General features: G+C 38.8%; 1 protein-coding gene across 1 annotated transcript in view; it reads left to right on the top strand.

Moving 5' to 3' along the window:
* Window positions 1-27,687, top strand: part of LOC128648022 (disintegrin and metalloproteinase domain-containing protein 10-like) — a 140,100-nt gene that overhangs the window by 44,655 nt on the left and 67,758 nt on the right. Inside the window, exons 9-10 of the mRNA XM_053700709.1 lie at window positions 13,062-13,231; window positions 14,568-14,739. Of these exons, the coding sequence (XP_053556684.1) occupies window positions 13,062-13,231; window positions 14,568-14,739 (342 nt within the window). The remainder of the gene's footprint in view (window positions 1-13,061; window positions 13,232-14,567; window positions 14,740-27,687) is intronic.

Consider the following 27,687-nt stretch of genomic DNA (forward strand, 5'->3'; position numbering starts at 1 on the left):
AAGATAATTTTTCTCACCTGTGTTTAATTAAATGAGAGTAATTTATTCCCCAGCTGCTAGGTGGAGAGAGAAAGAGCCTCCAGAGTGTTACTGACTGGGAGAGTAACACATTGCAGTTAAGCTAAGAAAAGCTGCTAAAGTGAGGTTGGTAAAAACAGCATGTTTTGTTAGGTTTAGTTTTCCTTGATTTAGTAAGGGATGAAATCTACTGCTGTACAGTAGGAGACAAACCGTTTACTGTCTGCACAAGCGAGAGGATAGAGCTACACTGGTAAATGTATTGCAGCAAGTCCTACAGCCTACTGTAGCTACCCCCACTGTGGATAGGGGGGCGCTATATCCGAGCAAATTACTTTCTGCATAATTTGTCAGAGACGGATGATATTGAGGCTTACTTCATAACATTTGAGAGGATTGCTGCCAGGGAACAGTGGCCACCTGAACAGTGGGCAGGGCTACTCACACCATGTCTTAGTGGAGAAGCCCAGAAACCATATGAGGATTTGTCTCACAGCCAAGCTCAAGATTATAGGAAACTAAAAACTGAAATTCATGCTTGGGAGTAACACCTGCAATTGGGTGTTTGAGATGGGAAAACCTACAATAGCACAAATGTATGAACTGCTGAGACTTGCTCAGAGATGGCTTGTACCGGACATTAGTTCAGCAACAAAAGTCATAGAAGTGGTTGTAATGGATCGATTTCTCAGGAATCTGCCAACTGGACTTTGACAGTGGGTCAGAAAAGGGGATCCTAAAGACCCAGAAGAAATGAGGAGCCTGGTTGAGAGATATTTGACTGCTAAGGAATTGCACAGCAATGATCCTCAACCTAAAAAAAACTGTGGACAAAATTACTATGGTGGGATATGGCTCCCTAGAGAACCATTATGGCCAAGAGGCCAAAATGATGAACAAATAAGGTGTTTGAAATGTCAAGTTAGGGCATATTGCACGTAACTGTACGTAGGGGGAGGAGCCTATGCAATATGGGTGCAAGGGACAGACATAGTACAATGTTAAACTGCACCAAAATGTCTTTTGTTTCGAGTGCTATTTGTTCTAGCCATTTAAGATCTGTGAATGTGGAGGGTAAAAGTGTACAAAAGTGTAAAAGTGTTTTGCTTCAGCCAGAAAAGTTAAATATAGATCAAATGCTTGATATTGTCTGTATGCATGGGGACACACACTCATACCCTACAGCTGAGGTTGAAATTGTCACAGATATTGGTACAGTTAAGTGTTGCGTAGGTGCAGTGCCTGTGTTGCCCTTTGATATAGTATTGGGGTGAGACTTTCCTCACTTTTGTCAAGTGTATTTTGTATTTTAGTTGTGGTGGACTATGCTACCCACTATCCCTAGGCAGTTCCTTTATGGAATACCTCCTCTAAGAATATTGCTAAGGAGTTAATGGTGATGTTCAGCAGGGTGGGCATACCAACAGAAATCCTTACAGATCAGGGAACCCCTTTTATGTCCAAAATTATGAAAGAGTTATGTAAACTTCTTAAAATTAAACAACTAAAAACATCTGTACGGGCTAGTTGAGAGGTTTAATAAAACATTAAAAAGCATGTTACGTAAAGTGATAGACAACGATGGAAAGAACTGGGATTGTTTGCTACCGTATCTTATGTTTTCCATTAGGGAAGTGCCCCAAGCTTCCACAGGGGTTTCACCTTTTGAATGGGAGCAAATACACCTCACCGTAGTGTTATAGACTAGGGATGCACCGATACCGATACTAGCATCGGTATCGGTGCCGATACTGTGCATTTCAACTTGTACTTGGACTTGCTTCGGCCGATACTTCGGAGCCGCTGTTAGGGAAGGAGGAAGGACCTGAGGTGAGGGAGCACTTTGGAGCCGCGCTGTACATATGATATAACTGGTCCGTAACATATTGTGAGACGGCTGTTTAAACTAGACAATTTCTGTGCTCACTCCGCCTCTTCCCCCCGCGCTACAGTACACTTTACAGCTCCAGGCAGCAGATGTTTCATGTACACAGCGTGAATGCCCAGGCCACTGTGTTTCCACTGGCTCAACTCTGCAATTCCTGTTTGGTTTTTGTCAAAAACCAAACAGGAATTGCAGAGTTGAGCCAGTGGAAACAGAATGTTCAATTTGCACATAAGAGTCTTATTTATTTGCATTAATAAGTATCTCTATTGTTCTTCATATATATAAATTAATTGTTTGGGTGGGGGTGATATATTAAAAATATTTAAAAGAACTGTCCTTTGAGTGCCTGAGACATACCTCTTTTTTAACACCTTTGCTGGCCTGGCACTATTCTTGCTGGCTCTGACTCAATTTACTCAAAGCCACAGGAGTCAGACAGCACATCAACATTGCAGATTGCAGTTGGGCAGTGAAATTTGGAGGCAATTAAGTCATGCCATCCTGAGGTATTGGGGCAGATGAGCATAGAATATTGTTCTGCAAATTAGGGCTCATCAACTGAGAATGAATGGGTGAAGCAGAGGGCATACTGCAGTATCCTGATTACTAGGACCTGCAGCCTGAGGTTGAGGAGTTGGGGCAGGGGATCCTTAAGTATTTGAGGTCATTAGCCCTCAAATACTTAAGGATCCCCTGCCCCAACTCCTCAACCTCAGGCTGCAGGTCCTAGTAATCGGGATACTGCAGTATGCCCTCTGCTTCACCCATTCATTCTCAGTTGATGAGCCCTAATTTGCAGAACAATATTCTATGCTCATCTGCCCCAATACCTCAGGATGGCATGACTTAATTGCCTCCAAATTTCACTGCCCAACTGCAATCTGCAATGTTGATGTGCTGACTGACTCCTGTGGCTTTGAGTAAATTGAGTCAGAGCCAGCAAGAATAGTGCCAGGCCAGCCAAGGTGTTAAAAAAGAGGTATGTCTCAGGCACTCAAAGGACAGTTCTTTTAAATATTTTTAATATATCACCCCCACCCAAACAATTAATTTATATATATATATATATATATATATATATATATATATATATATATATATCTTAATATATATAAATTTATATATTTATTATCTTAATACAATTAAATATATATTTATCTTAAAATTTTATATATATACGTAACATAATTATATTATAATATATCCTTTGTTGAAAAACATGTTAATGTTCACTACTAGCAGGTAGCAGCAATGCACTACTGGGAGCTAGCTGAGTGATGATTGGTGGCTGGCTGTCACTGGCTCATTTAACTTGTTGAGCTAGCCCCCCAGTAGTGCATTGCTGTTCCTTCAACAAAGGATACCAAACAAATGAAGCACATTTTATAATAGTCTAAGTCTATAGAAAATTAGAAATAAATTGTGAAGTTGTTTAAAATTGCATGCTCTATTTGAACTTTGAAAGATACATGTTTCAAGTCCCTATAACACATAAGTTATATTTGCTTAAATGAGACTCTGGAGAAATATGTTGTTAATAATAATTTATTAATTTATGTAATATATTAATAAATAATATAACAGTAATAAAAAAATTGCACACATTCCTTGTAAAAGTCAATGACTGATGCTAATGAAACATAGCAAAATATACTATGTTTGATTAGCATAAATCAATTGCTAATACAAGGAAGAATGTGTGATTGTTTTTTTATATTAATAAATTATTTATTTATATATAAAGTACAACATATTTCTCATGTATCTTTGCAGTGACAATGAATTTTCCCATTCCTTAAGGGACACTTTAATGATTCAGATAGGGCATGTAATTTTTAAACAATTTTCCAATTTATTTTTATCACCAATTTTTTTTTGTTCTCTTGGTATTCTTAGTTGAAAGCTAAACCTAGGAGGTTCATATGCTAACTTCTAATTTTCCTTGAAGGCCGCTTCTTCTCTCAGTCCATTTTGACAGTTTTTCATAGAGGGTGTTAGTTCATGTGTGTTATATAGATAACACAGTGCTCATACACGTGGGGTTCCTAGGAACCAGCACTGATTGGCTAAGAATGCAGGTCTGTCAAATGAACTGAAATAAGGGGGCAGTTTGCAGAGGCTTAGATACAAGGTAATAATCACAGAGGTAAAAAGTGTATTTATATAAATGTGTTGCAAAATTAGGGAGTGGGTAATAAAGGGGATTATCTATCTTTTAAAACAATAACAATTCTGGTAGACTGTACCTTTTAGTCTTTCTGTGAAATTTATATTAACTAGGTTAGATCACTCATGTGATTGGCTGCAGAGTGCTATATAGGCCTATAGGCTGCAGAGGCAATTGAAAAATGCAAAGTTGTTTCTCATTTTATTTAGTCAATCTGCCAATTTCGTTTGTAAATGGTTGTAAAAGCTTATCTGTGATATCCTTTGTTCAGAAATAGCAGACATATATGGCTTTGCCATTGCTTTTTGGTAATTAGAAGATTGCTAATTGCAGCTGTGCACCACACGTTTATTATTCCAAGCAGCAGAAGGGGTTATTCAGGTAGCTTGTTGTAAGGTTCATTATTTTAGCTTTCGTGTAGAGATTACCCGTTTCAAACAGCTGTCTTCCACCCCCCACCCCCCAAAGGTCAACCCCATCTTAAGTACTGCAAAGTACACACACACACACACACATCAGAGTCACACACACATTAAATATATATTGCTGGTGCAATATAAAACTCCAAACACAGATTTCTTGAAACAATACTTTCCCAAACACAAATGCTGTAAAAAAACACATTTACACTTGTGCGATACGTTTTTTCATTTTCGGGTTTGTTTTTTCCATAAGGTGGAGCAAATTATTTATCCGACGCGTTCGTTTCGGTTCACAGAAACACCAGCAGAATGTCAGCGGTGTGGAAGTATTTTAAAATTAATGAGGAAAACCCACGGATGGCAGACTGCAAACTTTGTTCTTCAAAACTATCAAGAGGTGGTGCAAAAGTCAGTTCTTATAATACCAGTAATCTGATAAAGCACTTGAAATTAAAACATAAAAGTGAGCATGGAGAATTTGCCACTCTTGCTAGCAGTAGCACTCATCAGCCAACTCTGCAGCAAACTTTGGCAAGAAGAGAAAAGCTGTCAAGAGACAACCCGAGAGCTGTAAAAATAACCGAGGCCCTCACCCAATTGATTATTCTGGATGATCAACCCCTTTCAATTGTGGATAACATGGGTTTTTGTTGATTTCTCAATGTTTTGGAGCCGAAGTATGACATTCCCAGTCGCCACTATATCACAGACGTCATCTTACCGCAGATACACAACACGATTAAAAAGCATATTACCATCATGTTGCAGGAGAAGATAAAGGCGATTAGCTTCACCACTGACATCTGGAGCAGTAGTGCGAGTTCACTGTCTCTCATCAGCCTAACAGCGCAGTGGATAGATGACGAATTCTCTCTTCGACAGGTCATGCTCCACGCAAAGAAATTTGATGGCTCTCACACTGGCCAAGCAATAGCAAGTATACTTGAGGAAATGCTTCAGACTTTTGCTATTCCCAAAGGTTCTGTTCATGTTGTGGTCCGGGACAATGCCAAAAACATGATAAAAGGCATGGAAGATGCAGGACTTCCCAGTATTTCATGTGTGGCACATACACTACAGCTGGCTGTCTCAGAAGGGCTGTTATCACAGCGCAGCATTGCGGATGCTGTGGGAGTCGGGCGCAGAATAGTTGGCCACTTCAAACATTCTAACCTGGCATACTCTCGGCTGCAGGACATCCAGATACAGCTTGGTCAACCAATTAAAAGACTCCAACAAGATGTGCAAACTCGTTGGAACAGCACATTTTACATGCTGCAGTCTCTGATTGAGCAGAAACGGGCCCTGGGAGTGTATGTTTCTGAACATGAGCTCCCTGCCACTATTACTGCAAACCAGTGGAATCTGATGGAGAAGATGCTCAATATCTTGGGTCCTTTTGAAGAGCTGACTCGTCAAGTGAGTTGTTCAGATGCATTTGCCTCTGATGTAATTCCTGCAGTCACTGTGCTACAGAGAGTTTTATCAAAAGTGGATGAGGACCATGGAATTAAAACAATGAAGAGCACTTTGCTTGCTGCTTTGCTGAAGCGCTTCTCTGATACAGAGCAAAACCCAATTTACTGTATTGCAACTTTACTCGATCCAAGGTAATTATTATTTAATTTTTAAATTAAAAATGTAACAGACTAGAGTAATTTTTTTAGTTCTTTGATTCCTTTTTTGGTGTAATTACTGCGCAGATTGTTTTTTTTCTTAATTCACCGAAAGAATAGTATGCTGCCTAGTGCTTATATATATCAGTCGTCATCCATTCTTCATTGTTGTTTATTTTGTTCTTTGTAGGTATAAAGATCGATTTTTCACTAATGCACACACTTCCAGGCAGGCAAAAGAAATGTTCATACTGGGACAGCAAAACATTTCAGAAGAGATAGAGGAGCATGAAGAACCAGCTGCCAAGAGGCCTCACCATGACCAGCCAGGTACCAGTCTGGACAGCGTCTTTGCGGAAATTGCTGGTGAATGTCCATCTCCATCTGAGAGCAGTGCTAAAAAAGCTGCTACTATACAACTGGAAGCTTACCTGGGGGAGATCACTGTACCTCGCTCAGACAAACCCCTGAGTTACTGGGCAGTTAATAAACTGCGATTTCCTGCTCTGGCTAAAATGGCCCAAAAATATCTCTCTGCCCCATGCAGTAGTGTGGAAAGCGAAAGACTGTTCAGTTTGGCGTCAAACGTCCTTACAGATAGCAGGAACAGACTTACTGCTGAACATGCAGAGATGCTTCTGTTCCTTAAAAAGAACTTGCCACTAACATTTAAAAAATAATTATTCTATTTGCTAGATTGCCTGATAATGTTATACTGCTACTAGTGCTAGTTCTCATCTTGCACAATTAGGTTACCACACTTACCAGTCAAATGTAATCTAGCCCATAATGTTGTTTGTTAAACTGTGCACTGTTATATTTAATATTTTTATAGTTATACTGTATTGCACTTTTGGTTGGTTGTGATATTTTACATTTGTTATTTAATATTTATTTTATTGTTGCTTGTTATATTTTTTAATATTTTATTTAACATGTTCTGTGAAATTTATTTGAGTTGTTACAACTTTGTGACAACAAGCCAATAAAGCTGCCTTGTTTTATATTGTATTTTGAGTTACAGTTCTTCATACTTATAAAGAAGCTATCATAAAACATTAGTTAGTCTGACTCGGCTGTAATGTGCTTGGGAAACTGTCACCTGACAATAGAAAAGTATCGGTACTTGGTATCGGCGAGTACTTAAAAAAAAGTATCGGTACTTGTACTCGGTCCTAAAAAAATGGTATTGGTGCAACCCTATTATAGACCATGTAGCACAAAATCAAGAAAGGGGGGGCGTGTCTGGCCAGCAACCGAGCTAGGAGGAAAATATGGGAGCTCTCCACTTTATTTAATTAATTTGCTGGATATCCTTAGCCAACAGCGACATTGAGAGCTATTTTTTCATAAAAAGCCTTGTATAGAGTCTCCTCTGTCTTTTGATACCAATATTATATGAAACATCTTGAAATGAAGCCCTAATTGGGAATTTTGTACTGCGGCCTGTACAACGACTACGCCATTTCTCCTGAGCTACTAGGAACTACAACAAACCTAACACTACTATTTGCAGCAATAAACCCTGCTTTTTTGGATGACCTGGCTGGGGACTCGGTCGGTGCAACAGATATTGTGTAAATGGAGCAAGTCAGACCAAAAGTAATGGAGGCGATTGATAAGTGGGAATTGAAGGTCCGGTCATCTCTGTTTCAGCACTTCTGTGATTTACAGAGAGACTTAGGAACAGTGCTGCTAGTGTGGCAGCAGGAGCAACAGAGACTTATGGAAAGTAAAAACCTACTAACACAGAGCCCCAAGAAGTCCCTGGTACAAGACGCCGCACCAACTTCAGATAAACAAAGTGCGCAGCAGATTCCCTCACGCGGTGTGCAATACCGGGAGACCAACTTACACTTGGCTGCGCAAGCACGGAGCAACAATGGGACGATGTTTCCCTAACTTCGTGTCCCTAAAGTATCCTACAATGATTTGCCCTGGAGACATGGATCGGGAGTTCATGGACAAGGGCAAACTGTAAGTGACTTACCATTCGATGGGCTACTGAGGAAACTGGAATTGCTTCTTTTGTCCGGAGACATTGTGCTGGACCCTGCTGCCTTTCAGAGCCTGATGACTGAGGGACTATGTCCCGATTTTGAAAGCAGCCAGAATCGCCTTGGCATAGGCTAATTAACATTCTCTTTCTGACAAGAGCCATGCGGCTGACTAAGAGGTTCACCTCTATTATGCTGATCGCTGTGGTTGGGGGTTTCCATGACTTTATTTAACAGTTCTTGCTCCCATCCTCATTTCTTTGTTTTTTCTTTTTTGTCTCATATTTTATATTATTACTAGCATTGCTATTATGGTATTGGGGGAAAATTGTGAGTTAGTTCTTAATGTTGCAGTTTTATGTTTTTTCTTTTTTTTTTATTCTAATAGTTCTTTGATATGTTTTGCATTGTTTGGCACTTTGTGGGGTGGGATGGAGGCTTAGGCATTTCGTTATTAACAGACCTGTTTTATTTTATTATAGTACACACCTCGCCTAAATAATGAGACCCTACACCAGCAGAACTTGTTTAAAAGCCTCACTATTCTATTAGCTTCTAACTATAATGCAATTCAGGGCTGGTGTTAATAATTACATGTAAATTTTTAGGTTTCTCTAAATATAAGGTTATAGAGCTTTATACCCCTTTTTTATGTTAACCTATTGCCTTATTCTTATTATAGCATGACAGTTGTCCTTCTAATATTTACTTGACATTTCATTTTTTGTTAGCTGTCCATACAGTTCTTAGGGAGCCTAATAATGAGCATGGGGTGGGGTTGTACATTTAATTAACCTAGCCCATTCATATGCCTTTTTGTTACTCAGCTTCTCTGGAGTTGTTTCTCTGCACTATTTCAAAGTGTTAAAGAGGACTAATATATTGTTTTGAGGGGTATAACAGATAATCATTTGGTATTTTTCCAGCTTCTAATTTCTACATATTCCTGACCTTCCATGTGTAGGGCCCGCACCCGGGAGGCAGGGTTTACGTACCCAAGTTTGCATAGAATTTTTTTTTTTTTTTTTGTAACTCTTGAATCCATGCTCAAAGGCATTATAACACTACACTACTGAGTAAGTTGGTTTAGTCGGTTTATATACTATGTGAATTATTTTCTGCTTCCTCACATATTGTCAGCAGGCCATTTGCATATGCTAGGCAATAACTCAGATCTCTATTTTTATAAATATTGTGTAGTACAGTTGACGGTCTTTTATGTTTCCTATAATTTTAATTCTTTGTAAGGTGAGGTTGCTCAATGTTTGTCTGTCTTCTCATTTCCCCACCCCGTTAGCCTCATGATGTGCCCACGAGATATCCTTTCTTACCTAGATGCTTAATGTTAATGCCATTATGTAGTCCATCACCCAGACACGTCCCCCTCCTTTCTCAATAATATCCTAAGGTCCAAGAGTGACCATATTTAGCATTATAGCCCTCCCCTATATCATATAGACTCCATAGGCTCATGAGTGGCCTTTTGCAGCTGTGGAGGTGCATTCTTTTTTGAGGGGGGGTAAAGAAATCTATTCACTCAATCTGGTGAATTTTAATGTTAGCCATTCACCTTACATGGTGAACTTTTTTCAGCGGTACTAATCCGCATCCTCACATATGGTTCCCTGTGACAGGTCTTTATTGACCAACTTATAAACTATACATACATATAGAGTAAATTGCATCCCTTCTCCTACAGTTTGTTTGATGATTTACAAGCAGATGTCAGGTATCACACTATTGGGTGGGCTAGTCTAATTGGGAGAAGTGTTTATCTAAATATATAAAACAATGAAAAAATAGGTATCCTTACCCAGTAGAAATAATGAATATATGTGCCTTTAGCTTGTTTAGTCGGTTTCAATTCTTAATTTGGATATTTATATACATCTCAGTTGTGTTATTGATGAAGATATGTGTATTTTGTAGTACAGTTTCATTTCATGCTTTATGTGCACTGGTTATTATGTACTAAATATGTTGTATCTAATGTCTCTTTAATTACTTTGTAATGCTGAATACCTAAATAAAAAACTTATATATATAAAAAAAAAAAAAAAATCAAGAAAGGATGGAAGCTATAATGCCAATAGTAAGGAAAAATATGCAGAAAGCACAGAGAGCTCAGGAAGCCAGTTATAATAAGAATTCAAGGCTAAGGGTTTTCCAACCTGGAGATGGAGTTCTAGTCCCTACAGTTGAAAGTAAATTCCTGGCAAGTTGGCATGGGCCGTATGAGATTATTGAACAGGTCAATAACGTCAACAATAAAGTGAGTCAGCCTGCTAGAAGGAAGCCAGAACAGATCTATCATAAAAAAATACTTAAACCATGGGTAGACAGAGAAGTTTTAACAATAAAATATAATTTCACTTATGCTACAGTTGAGAAGAACCCTGAGGTATATATAGCAGAGACACTAGCTCCTCGTCAGAAGCAGGAAGTCAAAGAATTTGTGTCTAAAAACAGAGATGATTTTTTTCCAATACCAGGAAGAACACATGTAATCATGCACAATATTATTACAGAACTTGGGAAAAGAATTAATTTGAAGCCATACCGAATACCTGAGTCCAGAAGAGAGGCAGTTAGTACGGAGGTCAAAAGGATGCTTGAGTTGGGAGTAATAGAGGTTTCACAGAGTGAATGGAGCAACCCAATTGTTTTGGTGCCTAAGCCAAATGGTGAAATAAGATTTTGTAATGATTTTCGCACGTTAAATGACATTTCTAAATTTGATGCTTACCCTATGCCTAGAGTGGACGAGCTAATAGAGAGATTGGGTAGCTCTAGTTATCTAAGCACCTTAGATCTGACTAAAGGTTACTGGCAGGTCCCACTGACAGGCAGAGCAAAAGAGAAAACAGCCTTTTCTATACCTGAGGGCCTATTTCAATATAAAGTGTTGCCTTTTGGTTTGCATGGTGCCCCAGCCACCTTTCAGCGTATGACGGATAAAATACTTAGGCCTCATAGAACATATGCAGCTGGCTATTTGGATGAGTGGTAATTCACAGTGCGGGCTGGGAAACACATCTTCCCTGTGTTCAGGCTGTTGCGGATGCACTGCTGGCTGCAGGGCTGACTGCCAACCCTGAAAAATGTGCTCTAGGATTAAAAGAAGCAAAATACTTGGGTTACACAATAGGTCGGGGGCTCCTTAAACCACAGCAGGGTAAAGTTGAGTCTATTTCCAGTTGGCCACGTCCTGTGACTAAGAAACAAGTAAGGGCATTTCTAGGAATAACAGGGTATTTTCGCAGGTTCATCCGTAATTTTGCTACTATTGCTAACCCTTTGATAGAACTCACTAAAGCTAAAAGTTCTGTAAAGGTGAAGTGGAACCCTGAAGCAGAGCATGGGGGAGAAGAGCACCCAGTTATGTAGTAGAGAAAGAATGTTTAGCCATCAAATGGGCTTTGGAAACTTTGAGATATTACCTGCTTGGGAGAAAGTTTAAACTAATTACTGACTATGCTCCATTAACATGGATGAGGTAAAACAAGGAGAAAAATGCCAGAGTGACCAGGTGGTTCCTAAGTCTTCAACCCTTTAATTATACTAAAGAGCATAGGGCTGGTAAAGAACAAGGTAATGCAGATGGTCTTTCTCAAGTTCATTGTTTATGGTCTGAGGCCGCTCACCCCAATAGGTCTGCGCTGGGGCGGAGAGGATGTGTGACAGAGAACAGAGAATTGTGAGTGACCAGGTTTATGTTTCTTCTACTATGTTGAAATGAGTATTTGATTTCTAAACCCCAGGGAATTGTTTTGTATAAAATGTGGTTAGGAATGAAGCGGCTGTATTTTTGGGTCCCTGGGGTTGAACATTGTAGAGAGGGCGGGCCAGTGTTCCACTCCTCAGTTTACACATAGATGAAAGTGAGGAATCAGGAAGATAATTTTCTTACCTGTGTTTAATTAAATGAGGGTAATTTATTCTCCAGCTGCTAGGTGGAGAGAGAGCCTCCAGAGTGTTACTGACTGGGAGAGTAACACATTGCCGTTAAGCTAAGAAAAGCTGCTAGAGTGAGGTTGGTAAAAACAGCATGTTTTGTTAAGTTTAGTTTTTCCTTGATTTAGTAAGGGATGAAAACTATGTCAGTAAGAGCTCATACTGAGCTAGGTTTTTGTTTGTAGGTTTGGGTGTGTTGAGTTGTTGTAAAACACACATTGCTGTGAACTGCACTTGCACAGTGAAAAATAAAGCTGACTGTTATATATATATGTGTGTGTGTGTGTGTGTGTTTTAGTAATACAAAATATTTTAACAGTGATATAAAAGGATATGGCATAATATGAGAAGCTGTTGTACTGGGAATGGGTCAAAGGTGTATATACATTTGGTAGGTGGTTGGGTGTGAGGAGAACAGCATCAGTTCCATTATCTCAGAGTTCCCCAAAGTCATGCATCTTTGTGCGATTATCATGGATTAGGTACTTGATCTGCTCTACCTCCCAGAGCTCTCTAGGGCCGTACAAAAGACCCAGATTGACAAGAACTTCATAGCAAGGCTAATACACACCTAATACCCTCCCATCTGTGCTCACTTCCTGCCTCAACGCCACCACCAGAATGATATGGCTCCATCTCTGCTTGCTGACACTCCATCCTGAATATCACTGACTCAACCACCAGCCTCCCCATTATATCTATCTATCTATCTATCTATCTATCTATCTATCTATCTATCTATCTATCTATCTATCTACTGTAACAGCCAGTTGTAGTCCTTTAGAGCTATTTGCATAGTATAGTCCCTGCACCCATTGTATTTACATTCATGTTTGTTGTTTGCATTTGAAATACCTAGGAGTATTAGTGAATGTATGAAAAACAAAATGAATGGATTGAGTTTCTTTTGCCAGGGCAAAATTTGATTTTTTTAATATAGCAATTCTGTGTTTTGGTGCATGAGTTATTAAATAATATATATTTTTATTTTTTTTCCAGGAAATAATGGAGGCATATGTTCTAAATTTTCCAAACATAAAAACATTTCTGATAGAGAGGCAACACTGAATACTGGACTTATAACAATACAAAAATATGGACAATACTTACCACCAAGAGTAATCCATATAGCACTTGCACATGAATTGGGCCATAGCTTGGGATCTCCTGTGAGTAAGCCATATAATGATCTAATGATGCATTTGTAATCATGTGAAAGTCTTTTATAGAAAATGAATCTGTCTCAGAACAACGGAGTGACTTCACAATAAGTACACAGACAGCCATATTCAAGAACTAGGGGAGGTAAATTTTTTACTCTCCTACCTCACGTATATAATAACCAAAATAGGGTAATTTTAATTTTACCAGAGAATATCTGTGAGATTGAGCATCAAAATAGACAGTTATAGCTGTACAGACTGCAAATAACCTATTAGCACTCACATATGAATACCGGATATTGAATTTCAGGAAATATTTAAGGTGGCGGTCAAATAAAGCTAAACATCACTGCTCAGAAACTTAACAATAATCAGCGCAATACCCACACAGATTATTAATCAAAGCTGCTGTGTACCTATATAAGAGACACATCATATCAGAATAATACATACGCTGACTATATAAAATAGTGCATGCTTATCTATTAATCTAACCTGATTATTTCAGGGATAGATTATCAGAACCTGATCTGCTGCTAAGTATAAACCATGTACAAAACACAAGTTCAATAACATACCAATACATATGATCATGGGATCATATTAGATCCAAGACAAATACTGACATACTGTATATAAGATTTGTACACAAGCGTGTGATGGGCACCACAATGTTTTTAATTATACACCCATTTTTAATAAAGTAATAATAAAATTGTGTGTTTTAATAAACTACCACACTATATAAGGATAATCAAGAGGATGATAAGTGTGCTTAAACAGTATCCTTTTTGCAGTCCTCTAGACTGATTTTTGTAAATAATACAACATCCCCAATTTGTGCCCATAAGCCATTGTTTGCTACTGTTGACTGTTTAACGCAAATAATCATTTTGAATGCTAATATTATTATAAGCAGCCTTTTGAGTTTTTCTTTCATCCCCTTGCTCTCCACCAATATTCCTTACACACGCTGCTTTCTTTTCTAATGTTTTCATCTAAGTGACTCAAATCTTTCTCTTCCTCATACCCTCTATTACTCTCCCTACCTCTCTCTCTTTTACTCTCCGTATGACTCCCTCATTCACTCTTTTTCACCCATCTCATGACTCATACTTTATAACTGGAAAAAGTGCACATGAATTAAAAAGTATGTGTTTTTGTGTTATCGTGTAGTAATGTGTGTGTATGTGTATATGTGTGCTGTATGTGTAGTATGTATATATATCCAATATGTTTGACAATAGCTATAATAAATATTGGATCTACATATACAACAACCTATGAGTTGACATCTGCTATAAATAATAATTTATTCATTGTGTTTTTTTTATGATTTCAGCATGACGGATCTGACGAATGTTCACATATCATAAATGAAAATAGTAATGGGAATTATTTGATGTATCGTTATGCTACAGACGGGACTCAGTACAACAATGATAAATTTTCTCCCTGTTCAATTAAAATGATTGGAAATCTTTTGAGGAAGAAAAAAGATCAATGCTTTACTGGTAAGTAGAATGACTTACTTTTTTCTGTAATAAACCCCCCCAGTTGGTTTGTATTGTTATAGAGAATTTTTATGCCCTTGTCACCAACTATTGTTTTAATTTTGCTTATGAATGAGCGCATTTTTAGCAAAATATATATATATTACATTTTCAAAATGCTTATTTAGTTTGAAATTACATATGTCTACATAACCAAGAAAAAGATAGTAATCTCAGTACTGTTACCATTTACAAGAAAAATAAATGCAAATATGCACATTGTCAATGTAGTTAAAGACAAGTATTAGAACAATGTATAAGCAATATTTCTAATCATAGATAAGACATCTGGCATCGCTGTGCATTGTGAGGTTAAAAGGACAGTCTACACCAAAAATGTTATTGTTTAAAAAGATAGATAATCCCTTTATTTAACCTTCCCCAGTTTTACATAACCAACACTGTTATTGAAAAACTAAAATAATTTTTACCTCTGTAATTGCCTTAGTATCTAAGCTTCTGCTGACTGCCTCCTTATCTCAGATCTTTTGACAGACTTGCATTTCAGGCAATTAGTGCTGACTCTTAAATAACTCCACGTGTGTGAGCACAATGTTATCTTTATGAAACACATGAACTAACACCCTCTAGCTGTGAAAAACTGTCAAATGCATTCAGATAAGAGGAGGCCTTCAAGGGCTTAGAAATTAGCCTATGAGCCTTACTAGTTTTAGCTTTCAACTAAGAATAACAAGAGAACAAAGCAAATTTGATAATAAAAGTAAATTAGAAAGTTGTTTAAAATCACATGCCCTATATGAATCATGAAAGTTTAATTTGGACTTTACTATCCCTTTAATAAACTTTTTACCTCTTTGATTACCTTATATCTAAGCATCTTCTTATATCCCCCTGATCACATGACTTTTTATTTATTATCTATTGACTTGCATTTTAGTCAATTAGTGCTGTGTTGTGCTAATTCTTAAATATCTCAATGGACGTGCGCACAATGTTATCTATATGGCCCATATGAACTAGCAGTATCCGGTTGTGAAAAGCAAATAAAAAAGCATGTGATAAAAGGCTATCTGTAGTGGCTTAGAAACATGCAGAAATCTAGAGGTTTAATATATTATAAAGTATATTAATATATAATTTTCTTTGTGCAAAGCTTGGGAATGAATAGTAAAGGCAGTATCTATCTTTTTAAACAATAACAATTTTAGTGTTAACTGTCCCTTTAAATAGTTCACGTTAAATACCTCTAAAACATTTTTATAAACAAACAAACAAAGGTTATAGTTCCCGAACATATCTAGCATTAACAGCCACTTAGTAATCTAATTTTAGTAATTTTTAGTTGCAGAAAACAAAGAAATCCGGTAAAACAATATATATAGATAATATTGTCCAAAATTTCTTACAGCTATGTATAAATGGAATTCATTATGTAAAAAAATTTCATAATACAACGTAAGATCCAATAGTTTGACGTCTTTTGGATGATTTAGTGCCAAAAACATACCAGATTCATAACAATGGATTGCATAACACCTACTAGCACAAACCAATGTAAAAGCTGTGATAAATCATTTTGAATGACAACAAATTTCTCCAACATAGGTGTGTCCGGTCCACGGCGTCATCCTTACTTGTGGGATATTCTCTTCCCCAACAGGAAATGGCAAAGAGCCCAGCAAAGCTGGTCACATGATCCCTCCTAGGCTCCGCCTTCCCCAGTCATTCTCTTTGCCGTTGCACAGGCAACATCTCCACGGAGATGGTTAAGAGTTTTTTGGTGTTTAAATGTAGTTTTATTCTTCAATCAAGAGTTTGTTATTTTAAAATAGTGCTGGTATGTACTATTTACTCTGAAACAGAAAATAGATGAAGATTTCTGTTTGTAAGAGGAAGATGATTTTAGCAACCGTTACTAAAATCGATGGCTGTTTCCACACAGGACTGTTGAGATGAAGTAACTTCAGTTGGGGGAAACAGTGGGCAGACTTTGCTGCTTGAAGTATGACACATTTCTAACAAGACTTGGTAATGCTGGAAGCTGTCATTTACCCTATGGGATCCGGTAAGCCATTTTCTTAATAAGAATAAAGGGCTTCACAAGGGCTTTAAAGACTGGTAGACATTTTTCTGGGCTAAAACGATTACTTTATAAGCATATTTAATAGATTATAACTTTGAGGAGTTATTTTAATCTTGGGAATTGTATTAAAAAAACGGCAGGCACTGTATTGGACACCTTTTTCACTGGGGGCCTTTTCTAGTCATAGGCAGAGCCTCATTTTCGCGCCACTAATGCGCAGTTGTTTTTGGGAAGCAAGGCATGCAGATGCATGTGTGAGGAGCTCAGATCCACAGAAAAAGCTTATTGAAGGCGTCATTTGGTATCGTATTCCCCTCTGGGCTTGGTTGGGTCTCAGCAAAGCAGATACCAGGGACTGTATAGGGGTTAAATGTAAAAACGGCTCCGGTTCCGTTATTTTAAGAGTTAAAGCTTTCAAATTTGGTGTGCAATACTTTTAAGACTTTAAGACACTGTGGTGAAATTTTGGTGAATTTTGAACAATTCCTTCATACTTTTTCACATATTCAGTAATAAAGTGTGTTCAATTTAAAATTTAAAGTGACAGTAACGGTTTTATTTTAAAACGTTTTTTGTGCTTTGTTATCAAGTTTATGCCTGTTAACATGTCTGAACTATCAGATAGACGATGTTCTGTATGTTTGGAAGCCAAGGTTCCTACCCATTTAAATATATGTGATGTATGTGACAAACAAAGTAGGGACAATGATGCCACTGATAATGATGTTGCCCAAGATGATTCCTCAAGTGAGGGGAGTAAGCATGGTACTGCATCATCCCCTTCTGTGTCTACACCAGTCTTGCCCACTCAGGAGGTCCCTAGTACATCTAGTGCGCCAATCCTCCTTACTATGCAACAATTAACGGCTGTAATGGATAATTCTATTAAAAACATTTTAGCCAAAATGCCCACTTATCAGCGAAAGCGCGACTGCTCTGTTTTAGATACTGAAGAGCATGAGGACGCTGATGATAATGGTTCTGACATGCCCTTACACCAGTCTGAAGGGGCCAGGGAGGTTTTGTCTGAGGGAGAAATTTCAGATTCAGGAAAAATTTCTCAACAAGCTGAACCTGACGTTATTACATTCAAATTTAAATTGGAACATCTCCGCGCTCTGCTTAAGGAGGTGTTATCTACTCTGGATGATTGTGACAATTTGGTCATTCCAGAGAAATTATGTAAGATGGACAAGTTCCTAGAGGTCCCGGTGCCCCCCGAAGCTTTTCCTATACCCAAGCGGGTGGCGGACATTGTAAATAAAGAATGGGAAGGGCCCGGCATACCTTTTGTCCCTCCCCCTATATTTAAGAAATTATTTCCTATGGTCGACCCCAGGAAGGACTTATGGCAGACAGTCCCCAAGGTCGAGGGGGCGGTTTCTACTCTAAACAAACGCACTACTATCCCTATAGAAGATAGTTGTGCTTTCAAAGATCCTATGGATAAAAAAATTAGAGGGTTTGCTTAAAAAGATGTTTGTTCAGCAAGGTTACCTTCTACAACCAATTTCATGCATTGTTCCTGTCACTACAGCAGCGTGTTTCTGGTTCGAAGAACTAGAAAAGTCGCTCAATAAAGAATCTTCTTATGAGGAGGTTATGGACAGAGTTCAAGCTCTTAAATTGGCTAACTCTTTTACCTTAGACGCCACTTTGCAATTAGCTAGATTAGCGGCGAAAAATTCAGGTTTTGCTATTGTGGCGCGCAGAGCGCTTTGGCTAAAGTCTTGGTCAGCGGATGTGTCCTCCAAGAACAAATTGCTTAACATCCCTTTCAAGGGTAAAACGCTGTTTGGCCCTGACTTGAAAGAGATTATTTCAGACATCACTGGGGGAAAGGGCCACACCCTTCCTCAGGATAGGTCTTTTAAGGCTAAAAATAAACCAAATTTTCGTCCCTTTCGCAGAAACGGACCAGCCTCAAATTCTACATCCTCTAAGCAAGAGGGTAATACTTCTCAAACCAAGCCAGCCTGGAGACCGATGCACGGCTGGAACAAAGGTAAGCAGGCCAAGAAGCCTGCTCCCGCTACTAAGACAGCATGAGATGTTGGCCCCCGATCCGGGACCGGATCTGGTGGGGGGCAGACTCTCTCTCTTCGCTCAGTCTTGGGTAAGAGATGTTCAGGATCCTTGGGCGCTAGAAATAGTTTCTCAAGGTTATCTCCTGGAATTCAAGGAACTGCCCCCAAGGGGAAGGTTCCACAGGTCTCAATTATCTTCAGACCAAATAAAAAGACAGGCATTCTTACATTGTGTAGAAGACCTGTTAAAAATGGGAGTGGTTCATCCTGTTCCATTAGGAGAACAAGGGATGGGGTTTTACTCCAATCTGTTCATAGTTCCCAAAAAAGAGGGAACATTCAGACCAATTTTGGATCTCAAGATCCTAAACAAATTTCTCAGGGTTCCATCGTTCAAAATGGAAACCATTCGGACAATTCTTCCTACCATCCAGGAAGGTCAATTCATGACCACAGTGGATTTAAAGGATGCGTATCTACATATTCCTATCCACAAGGAACATCATCGGTTCCTAAGGTTTGCTTTTCTGGACAAGCATTACCAGTTTGTGGCACTTCCATTCGGATTAGCCACTGCTCCAAGAATTTTCACAAAGGTACTAGGGTCCCTTCTAGCGGTGCTAAGGCCAAGGGGCATTGCAGTAGTACCTTACTTGGACGACATACTGATTCAAGCGTCGTCTCTACCACAAGCAAAGGCTCATACGGACATTGTCCTAGCCTTTCTCAGATCTCACGGGTGGAAAGTGAACGTAGAAAAAAGTTCTCTATTCCCGTCAACAAGAGTTCCCTTCTTGGGAACAATAATAGACTCCTTAGAAATGAAGATTTTTCTGACAGAGGCCAGAAAAACAAAACTTCTAAGCTCTTGTCAAGTACTTCATTCTGTTCTTCTTCCTTCCATAGCGCAGTGCATGGAAGTAATAGGTTTGATGGTTGCGGCAATGGACATAGTTCCTTTTGCGCGAATTCATCTAAGACCATTACAACTGTGCATGCTCAGACAGTGGAATGGGGATTATACAGACTTGTCTCCGACGATACAAATAGATCAGAGGACCAGAGATTCACTCCGTTGGTGGCTGACCCTGGACAACCTGTCACAAGGGATGAGCTTCCGCAGACCAGAGTGGGTCATTGTCACGACCGACGCCAGTCTGGTGGGCTGGGGCGCGGTCTGGGAACCCCTGAAAGCTCAGGGTCTATGGTCTCGGGAAGAATCTCTTCTCCCGATAAACATTCTGGAACTGAGAGCGATATTCAATGCTCTCAAGGCTTGGCCTCAACTAGCAAAGGCCAAATTCATAAGGTTTCAATCAGACAACATGGGGGAACAAGGAGTTCCCTGGCGATGGAAGAAGTGACCAAAATAATTCAATGGGCGGAGAATCACTCCTGCCACTTGTCTGCAATCCACATCCCAGGAGTGGAAAATTGGGAAGCGGATTTTCTGAGTCGTCAGACTTTTCATCCGGGGGAGTGGGAACTCCATCTGGAAATCTTTGCCCAAATAACTCAGTTATGGGGCATTCCAGACATGGATCTGATGGCGTCTCGTCAGAACTTCAAGGTTCCTTGCTACGGGTCCAGATCCAGGGATCCCAAGGCGACTCTAGTAGATGCACTAGTAGCACCTTGGACTTTCAACCTAGCTTACGTATTCCCACCGTTTCCTCTCATTCCCAGGCTGGTAGCCAGGATCAATCAGGAGAGGGCCTCGGTGATCTTGATAGCTCCTGCGTGGCCACGCAGGACTTGGTATGCAGACCTGGTGAATATGTCATCGGCTCCACCATGGAGGCTACCTTTGAGACAGGACCTTCTTGTTCAAGGTCCGTTCGAACATCCGAATCTGGCCTCACTCCAACTGACTGCTTGGAGATTGAACGCTTGATTTTATCAAAGCGTGGGTTCTCAGATTCTGTCATTGATACTCTTATTCAGGCTAGAAAGCCTGTAACTAGAAAAATCTACCATAAAATATGGAAAAAATATATCTGTTGGTGCGAATCTAAAGGATTCCCATGGAACAAGATAAAAATTCCTAAGATTCTATCCTTTCTACAAGAGGGTTTGGAGAAAGGATTATCTGCAAGTTCTTTGAAGGGACAGATTTCTGCTTTATCTGTTTTACTTCACAAAAAGCTGGCGGCTGTGCCAGATGTTCAAGCTTTTGTTCAGGCTCTGGTTAGAATCAAGCCTGTTTACAAACCTTTGACTCCTCCTTGGAGTCTCAATTTAGTTCTTTCAGTTCTTCAAGGGGTTCCGTTTGAACCCTTACATTCCGTAGATATTAAGTTATTATCTTGGAAAGTTTTGTTTTTGGTTGCAATTTCTTCTGCTAGAAGAGTTTCAGAGTTATCTGCTCTGCAGTGTTCTCCTCCTTATCTGGTGTTCCATGCAGATAAGGTGGTTTTGCGTACTAAACCTGGTTTTCTTCCGAAAGTTGTTTCTAACAAAAATATTAACCAGGAGATAGTTGTGCCTTCTTTGTGTCCGAATCCAGTTTCAAAGAAGGAACGTTTGTTGCACAATTTGGATGTAGTTCGTGCTCTAAAATTCTATTTAGAGGCTACAAAGGATTTCAGACAAACATCTTCCTTGTTTGTTGTTTATTCTGGTAAAAGGAGAGGTTAAAAAAGCAACTTCTACCTCTCTCTCTTTTTGGCTTAAAAGCATCATCCGATTGGCTTATGAGACTGCCGGACGGCAGCCTCCTGAAAGAATCACAGCTCACTCCACTAGGGCTGTGGCTTCCACATGGGCCTTCAAGAACGAGGCTTCTGTTGATCAGATATGTAAGGCAGCGACTTGGTCTTCACTGCACACTTTTACCAAATTTTACAAATTTGATACTTTTGCTTCTTCGGAGGCTATTTTTGGGAGAAAGGTTTTGCAAGCCGTGGTGCCTTCCATCTAGGTGACCTGATTTGCTCCCTCCCATCATCCGTGTCCTAAAGCTTTGGTATTGGTTCCCACAAGTAAGGATGACGCCGTGGACCGGACACACCTATGTTGGAGAAAACAGAATTTATGCTTACCTGATAAATTACTTTCTCCAACGGTGTGTCCGGTCCACGGCCCGCCCTGGTTTTTTAATCAGGTCTGATGAATTATTTTCTCTAACTACAGTCACCACGGTATCATATGATTTCTCCTATGCATATTCCTCCTTTACGTCGGTCGAATGACTGGGGAAGGCGGAGCCTAGGAGGGATCATGTGACCAGCTTTGCTGGGCTCTTTGCCATTTCCTGTTGGGGAAGAGAATATCCCACAAGTAAGGATGACGCCGTGGACCGGACACACCGTTGGAGAAAGTAATTTATCAGGTAAGCATAAATTCTGTTTTTTTTATAAATACCTTCAACCTATGAAAATACTAGTTTGTTTCCTCATTATTGGAGAGCTCAAAACAGCTAACTGGAAATCCAAAGTCATCTAATTATTACATCATGCTCAGTGCAGTAAAATGGGTCATTGAAATAATACACAAGATATTTTAATGCACTGGTCATATTGATTCCAACAAACATATTAAAATGCTTTGATAATTTTAACCAGGGAGAACTCAGTTCTGACATTTAATCCTCCCATTTCATTTTGTTTAATTAATTAATTAATTAATTACCTAACCAATCGGGACTTTAAATTAAAAAACACAAATACAAGAAGATTTCTCCCACATTGTCCCTGCCTTGAGAAGAAAGTCTGAAAGGGGTCATGAGCTAAAAAGGCTGAAGATAAAGATTGACAGCATCTTCGAAAATAGAAAAGTAATTTTTTTTTTGGTAAAACAAGAGAATCCAAAAAATGATACAAAAATAAAAACAAACAAACAGAAGATTACTTTTTGATGAGGGAGCAAAGGTTTGTGTGAGAGTGTTGCAATGGATGTTCTTTGGTGGAGGACTTTTTTTTAAGCAGTAGTACTTGGGGTTGCAGGGTCCTTTAAAGGGACACTGAACCCAATTTTTTTCTTTTTGATGATTCAGACAGAGCATGCAATTTTTTAGCAACGTTCTAATTTACTCCTATTATCAAATGTTCTTAATTCTCTTGGTATCTTTATTTGAAAAGCAAGAATGTAAGTTTATGGCCTGAGAGATAAGGAAGAGGGTAAAATGAGAGATTGAAGAGAGGAGTGAGGGGAGGCGTATGTAGTATTTAAGTTAAAAAAATATTTTAACAATGAATGCACACTGATGTGTTTCACAATGGCTAAACATATGCAAAGAGGGGTGGAGTAGTGGTTGTGGTGTGGGCAGATAGTGGATAGGATCAAAAGTGGCGAGTAACATTTTGGCCTGGCTAGTAGCTTACGACCTGAAATTTTGAGCCCTGTATATATATATATATATATATATATATATATATATATATATATATATATATATATATATAATGAATTAATACAACAGTATTCAACTTCTAATTACATGCATGTTTATGACTTTGAATATAACTAAGAGATGTACAATATACATCCCTCAAGATATATTATAGAGAGCATATTGTCTGGGAGCATTCATTAGATAGGTATATTTGTATTATATATATTGACAGATATCAAATTATACCCATGTCTAGTCTTAAAAATACATACTATTTAGATAGGCCATATATATACGACCAAATATTTTACTAGAATTATGAAATCATAGATGTTTTTAAATGGACACTTAAAGAAAATATATCTTTGTAATTGATAAGCAGTTAATATTTTAAAAATGAAATGTCTCATTCAATATCAAGGGCCTGTCCCTCTAGTGGTCGATCCAAGTAATGCAGTAATTAAGTGCCAGATGCAGATAAGTAAATATCCAGTGAGAGATAAGTTCACACCCAGATTTCTTCTATTGAATGATTCAGAAATGAAGGTGGAGTTTGTCACAGATAAAAACTCTTTGCACAGGAAGTGAAGGGCCTTTTTTTTCTTCTTGCTGACTTACTGGCTTAACTGACCCTGCTTGCCTGAGCTGCCTTTTTGCTTGTCTGACACAAGTGTGTAACACAGTCTTGCAAGACAAACCCTGTTGGAACCCTCTTTCTGGCTAAGAGAATATTGGGCTCAACTCATTCACTTCCAAAATTGTGCAAATCTTCCTTTGTATGACAGTGAAGAACACAGGGGACTGAACTCTCAAATTTGTTAACTGGTAACGAATAGCGATTGTTAAATATTTTTAATAGACTTTAGTAAAGGTAGTCTCTATCGCAATAGTTTAATTGTAGCTGTGATTTAAAAGTGTAATTTGTATTTATAAATTAACATTGCATAAACCAGGGTATTCTAGATAAAAATCAGGGCCGGACTGGGAATAAAAAGCAGCCCTGGAAAAATATAAAGACCAGCCCTATTTTCCGTTGAGTTGGTAGAATGCACACGTCCCATTTTTCTCAAAGGTGATAACTGAGACACTCCTTCCCCAATATTTTTTTCAGAATTAAATTATATTACTTTGTATTAAATACAAATGTCAGATTGATGTTATATAGGCACCCTACAACCCAGTTGCATCCATTAGTCAGCCCTTTAAATTGTAGCTTTCCAGCCCCAGCTGCTGCAGCCCACCGGGAAATCTCCTGGTATCCTGGTAGGCCAATCCGGCCCTGATAATAATAATCACATTGAGCATTAAGTAATTTGATTGACCATTGAGGAAAAGAGAGATTTTGTATTTTAAACTTATAAATTGATTTGAAGTTGCTATAATATATATTAGAAATTGTATGAAAAGTTGGCTATATAATATTTATTATGGCTGTATAGGTTAATATATTAGCTTGCCAATAGTGTTAAATCTGTATGGAAATTCTATCAGATTATTGGATGTTAGTTAAGATTGGAACTGTAATATTTGGCCCATACTGGCTAACCATGTGTTGTTAAATTAGTAATCCATATTGTGAAATTGATTGATAATACTGGTAAATTGAAATAGTTCTAGTGAAATTCAAGTAATTAATTTTGAGTTAAGGTTAATTTAGAAAAAAAATAGTGGGAAAGCCTGCCCAGAACCACCCTGCCATTTTCAGAAGGGCAGTCTATTGTGGTACAGAAGCACCCAGCCATTTTCGGAATCCACCTTGATGCAGCTTACACTGCATCTAGGTGGATTCTTTCACCACCCTGCCATTTTTGGAATCCACCTGGATACGAATTCTTTCACCACCCTGCCATTTTTGGAATCCACCTGGATGCAGCTTATGCTGCATCCAGGTGGATTCCGAAAAAGGCAGGGTGGTGAAAGAATCCATCTAGGTGGATTCTTTCACCACCCCTTTTTGCTCTCTCTCCCCCTCTCTTTTGCTCTCTCCCCCCTCTCTTTTGCTCTCTTTCCCCCTCTCTTTTGCTCTCTCTCCCCCCTCTTTTGCTCTCTCTCCCCCCTCTCTTTTGCTCTCTCTCCCCCCTCTCTTTTGCTCTCCCTCTCCCCTTCTCTTTTGCTCTCTCTCTCCCCTCTCTTTTGCTCACTCCCCCCCCTCTTTTTCTTATGCTGCATCCAGGTGGATTCCAAAAAAGGCAGGGTGGTGAAAGAATCCATCCAGGTGGCTTCTTTCACCACCCATTTTGCTATCTGTCCCCCCTCTCTTTTGCTCTCTCTCCCCCCTCTGTTTTGCTCTCTCTCCCCCCTCTATTTTGCTCTCTTTTGCTCTCCCTCTCCCCCTCTCTTTTGCTTTCTCTCTCCCCTCACTTTTGCTCTCTCTCCCCACTCTCTTTTGCTCTCTCTCCCCCCTCTCTTTTGCTCTCTTTCCCCCCTCTCTTTTGCTCTCCCTCTCCCCCTCTCTTTTGCTTTCTCTCTCCCCTCACTTTTGCTCTCTCTCCCCACTCTCTTTTGCTCTCTCTCCCCCCTCTCTTTTGCTTTCTCTCTCCCCTTACTCTCGCCATTATAAGTTTAAAAAAAAAAAACGGTTTGTGCGGGCAATATGGTGCTTTTAAGCTTTGACCTGCTCGTGCACGCTTTCCTCATAGACATCAATGGGGAGAGCAGGTCAGAAAAAAGTCTAACACCTGAAAGTTCCGTAACGCAGCCCCATTGATGACTATGGGGAAAAAAACTACAGTGTAAACCCCTAACACCCTAACATAAACCCTACGTCTAAACACCCCTAATCTGCTCCCCCTGAAATCTCTGATACCTGCCTAAGTTATTAACCCCTAATCTGCCGCTCCCCATATTGCGCCACCTAAATAAAGGTATTAACCCCTAATCTGCCGCTCCCGATATCGCCACCACTATACTAAAGTTATTAACCCTTATTCCGCCACACCCCAACATCGCTGCCACTATATTAAAGTTATTAACCCCTATTCTGCCGCTCCCCGACATCGCCACAACTAAAGTTATTAACCCCTAAACCTCTGGCCTCCCACATCACTACCACTAAATAAACCTATTAACCCCTAAACCACCAGCCCCCCACATCGCAACAACCTAAATTAAACTATTAACCCCTACACCTACCCCTAAACCTAACCCTAACCCTAAACCTAAACCCCCTAACTTTACCATAATTAAAATATATCTAAATTACATTTACAATTATTAACTAAATAATACCTATTTAAAACTAAATACTTACCTGTGAAATAAAACCTAAGCTAGCTACAATATAACTAATTGTTATATTGTAGCTAGCTTAGGTTTTATTTTTATTTCACAGGTAAGTTTGTATTTATTATAACTAGGTAGACTAGTTAGTAAATAGTTATTAACTATTTAATAACTACCTAGTTAAAATAAATACAAAATTACCTGTGAAATAAAACCTAAGCTACCTTACACTAAAACTTAAATTACAAAAAAATAATAAAACCTACCAGTACAAAAAAATAAAAAAATGAAATTATCCAAAAAAAATAATTATTCCTATTCTAATACCCTTTAAAAACAAAACAAAAAAACAACCCAAAATAAAAAAATCCTAATCTAGAATAAACTACCAAGGGCCCTTAAAAGGGCCTTTTGAGGGGCCTTAAAAGGGCCTTTTGTAGGGCATTGCCCTAAGTTAAACAGCTCTTTTGATACAAAAAAAGCAAACACCCCCTAAAAAAATACATTACACAAAATAACAAACAAATTATTAAAAATAATAAACATTATTCCTATTCTAATACCCATTAAAAAAAACTACCCCAAAATAAAAAACCTAATCTAGAATAAACTACCAAAGGCCCTTAAAAGGGCCTTTTGTAGGGCATTGCCCTAAAGATATCAGCTCTTTCTTTCATGTAATTGACAAGAGTCCATGAGCTAGTGACGTATGGGATATACATTCCTACCAGGAGGGGCAAAGTTTCCCAAACCTCAAAATGCCTATAAATACACCCCTCACCACACCCACAATTCAGTTTTACAAACTTTGCCTCCCATGGAGGTGGTGAAGTAAGTTTGTGCTAGATTTCTACGTTGATATGCGCTTTGCAGCAGGCTGAAGCCCGGTTTTCCTCTCAGAGTGCAGTGAATGTCAGAGGGATGTGAAGAGAGTATTGCCTATTTGAATACCATGGTCTTCCTCTAGGGGATCTATTTCATAGGTTATCTGTTATCGGTCGTAGAGATTTCTTCTCCTACCTCCCTTTTCAGATCGACGATATACTTTTATATACCATTACTTCTACTGATTCTCATTTCAGTACTGGTTTGGCTATCTACTTTATGTAGATGAGTGTCTTTGGGTAAGTCTTATTTTATTTATGACACTCTCAGCTATGGTTTGGCACTTTATATGTAAAGTTCTAAAATATATGTTTTATACTTATACTAGTCCTAAAGCCCGTTCACACGGGCCGTGTTATCTCTGTTATCTGTTCGTTCTCTCTCTCTTGTCTCTCTTT

The sequence above is a fragment of the Bombina bombina genome, chromosome 2 (assembly GCF_027579735.1).
Source record: "Bombina bombina isolate aBomBom1 chromosome 2, aBomBom1.pri, whole genome shotgun sequence".
NCBI lineage: Eukaryota > Metazoa > Chordata > Amphibia > Anura > Bombinatoridae > Bombina > Bombina bombina.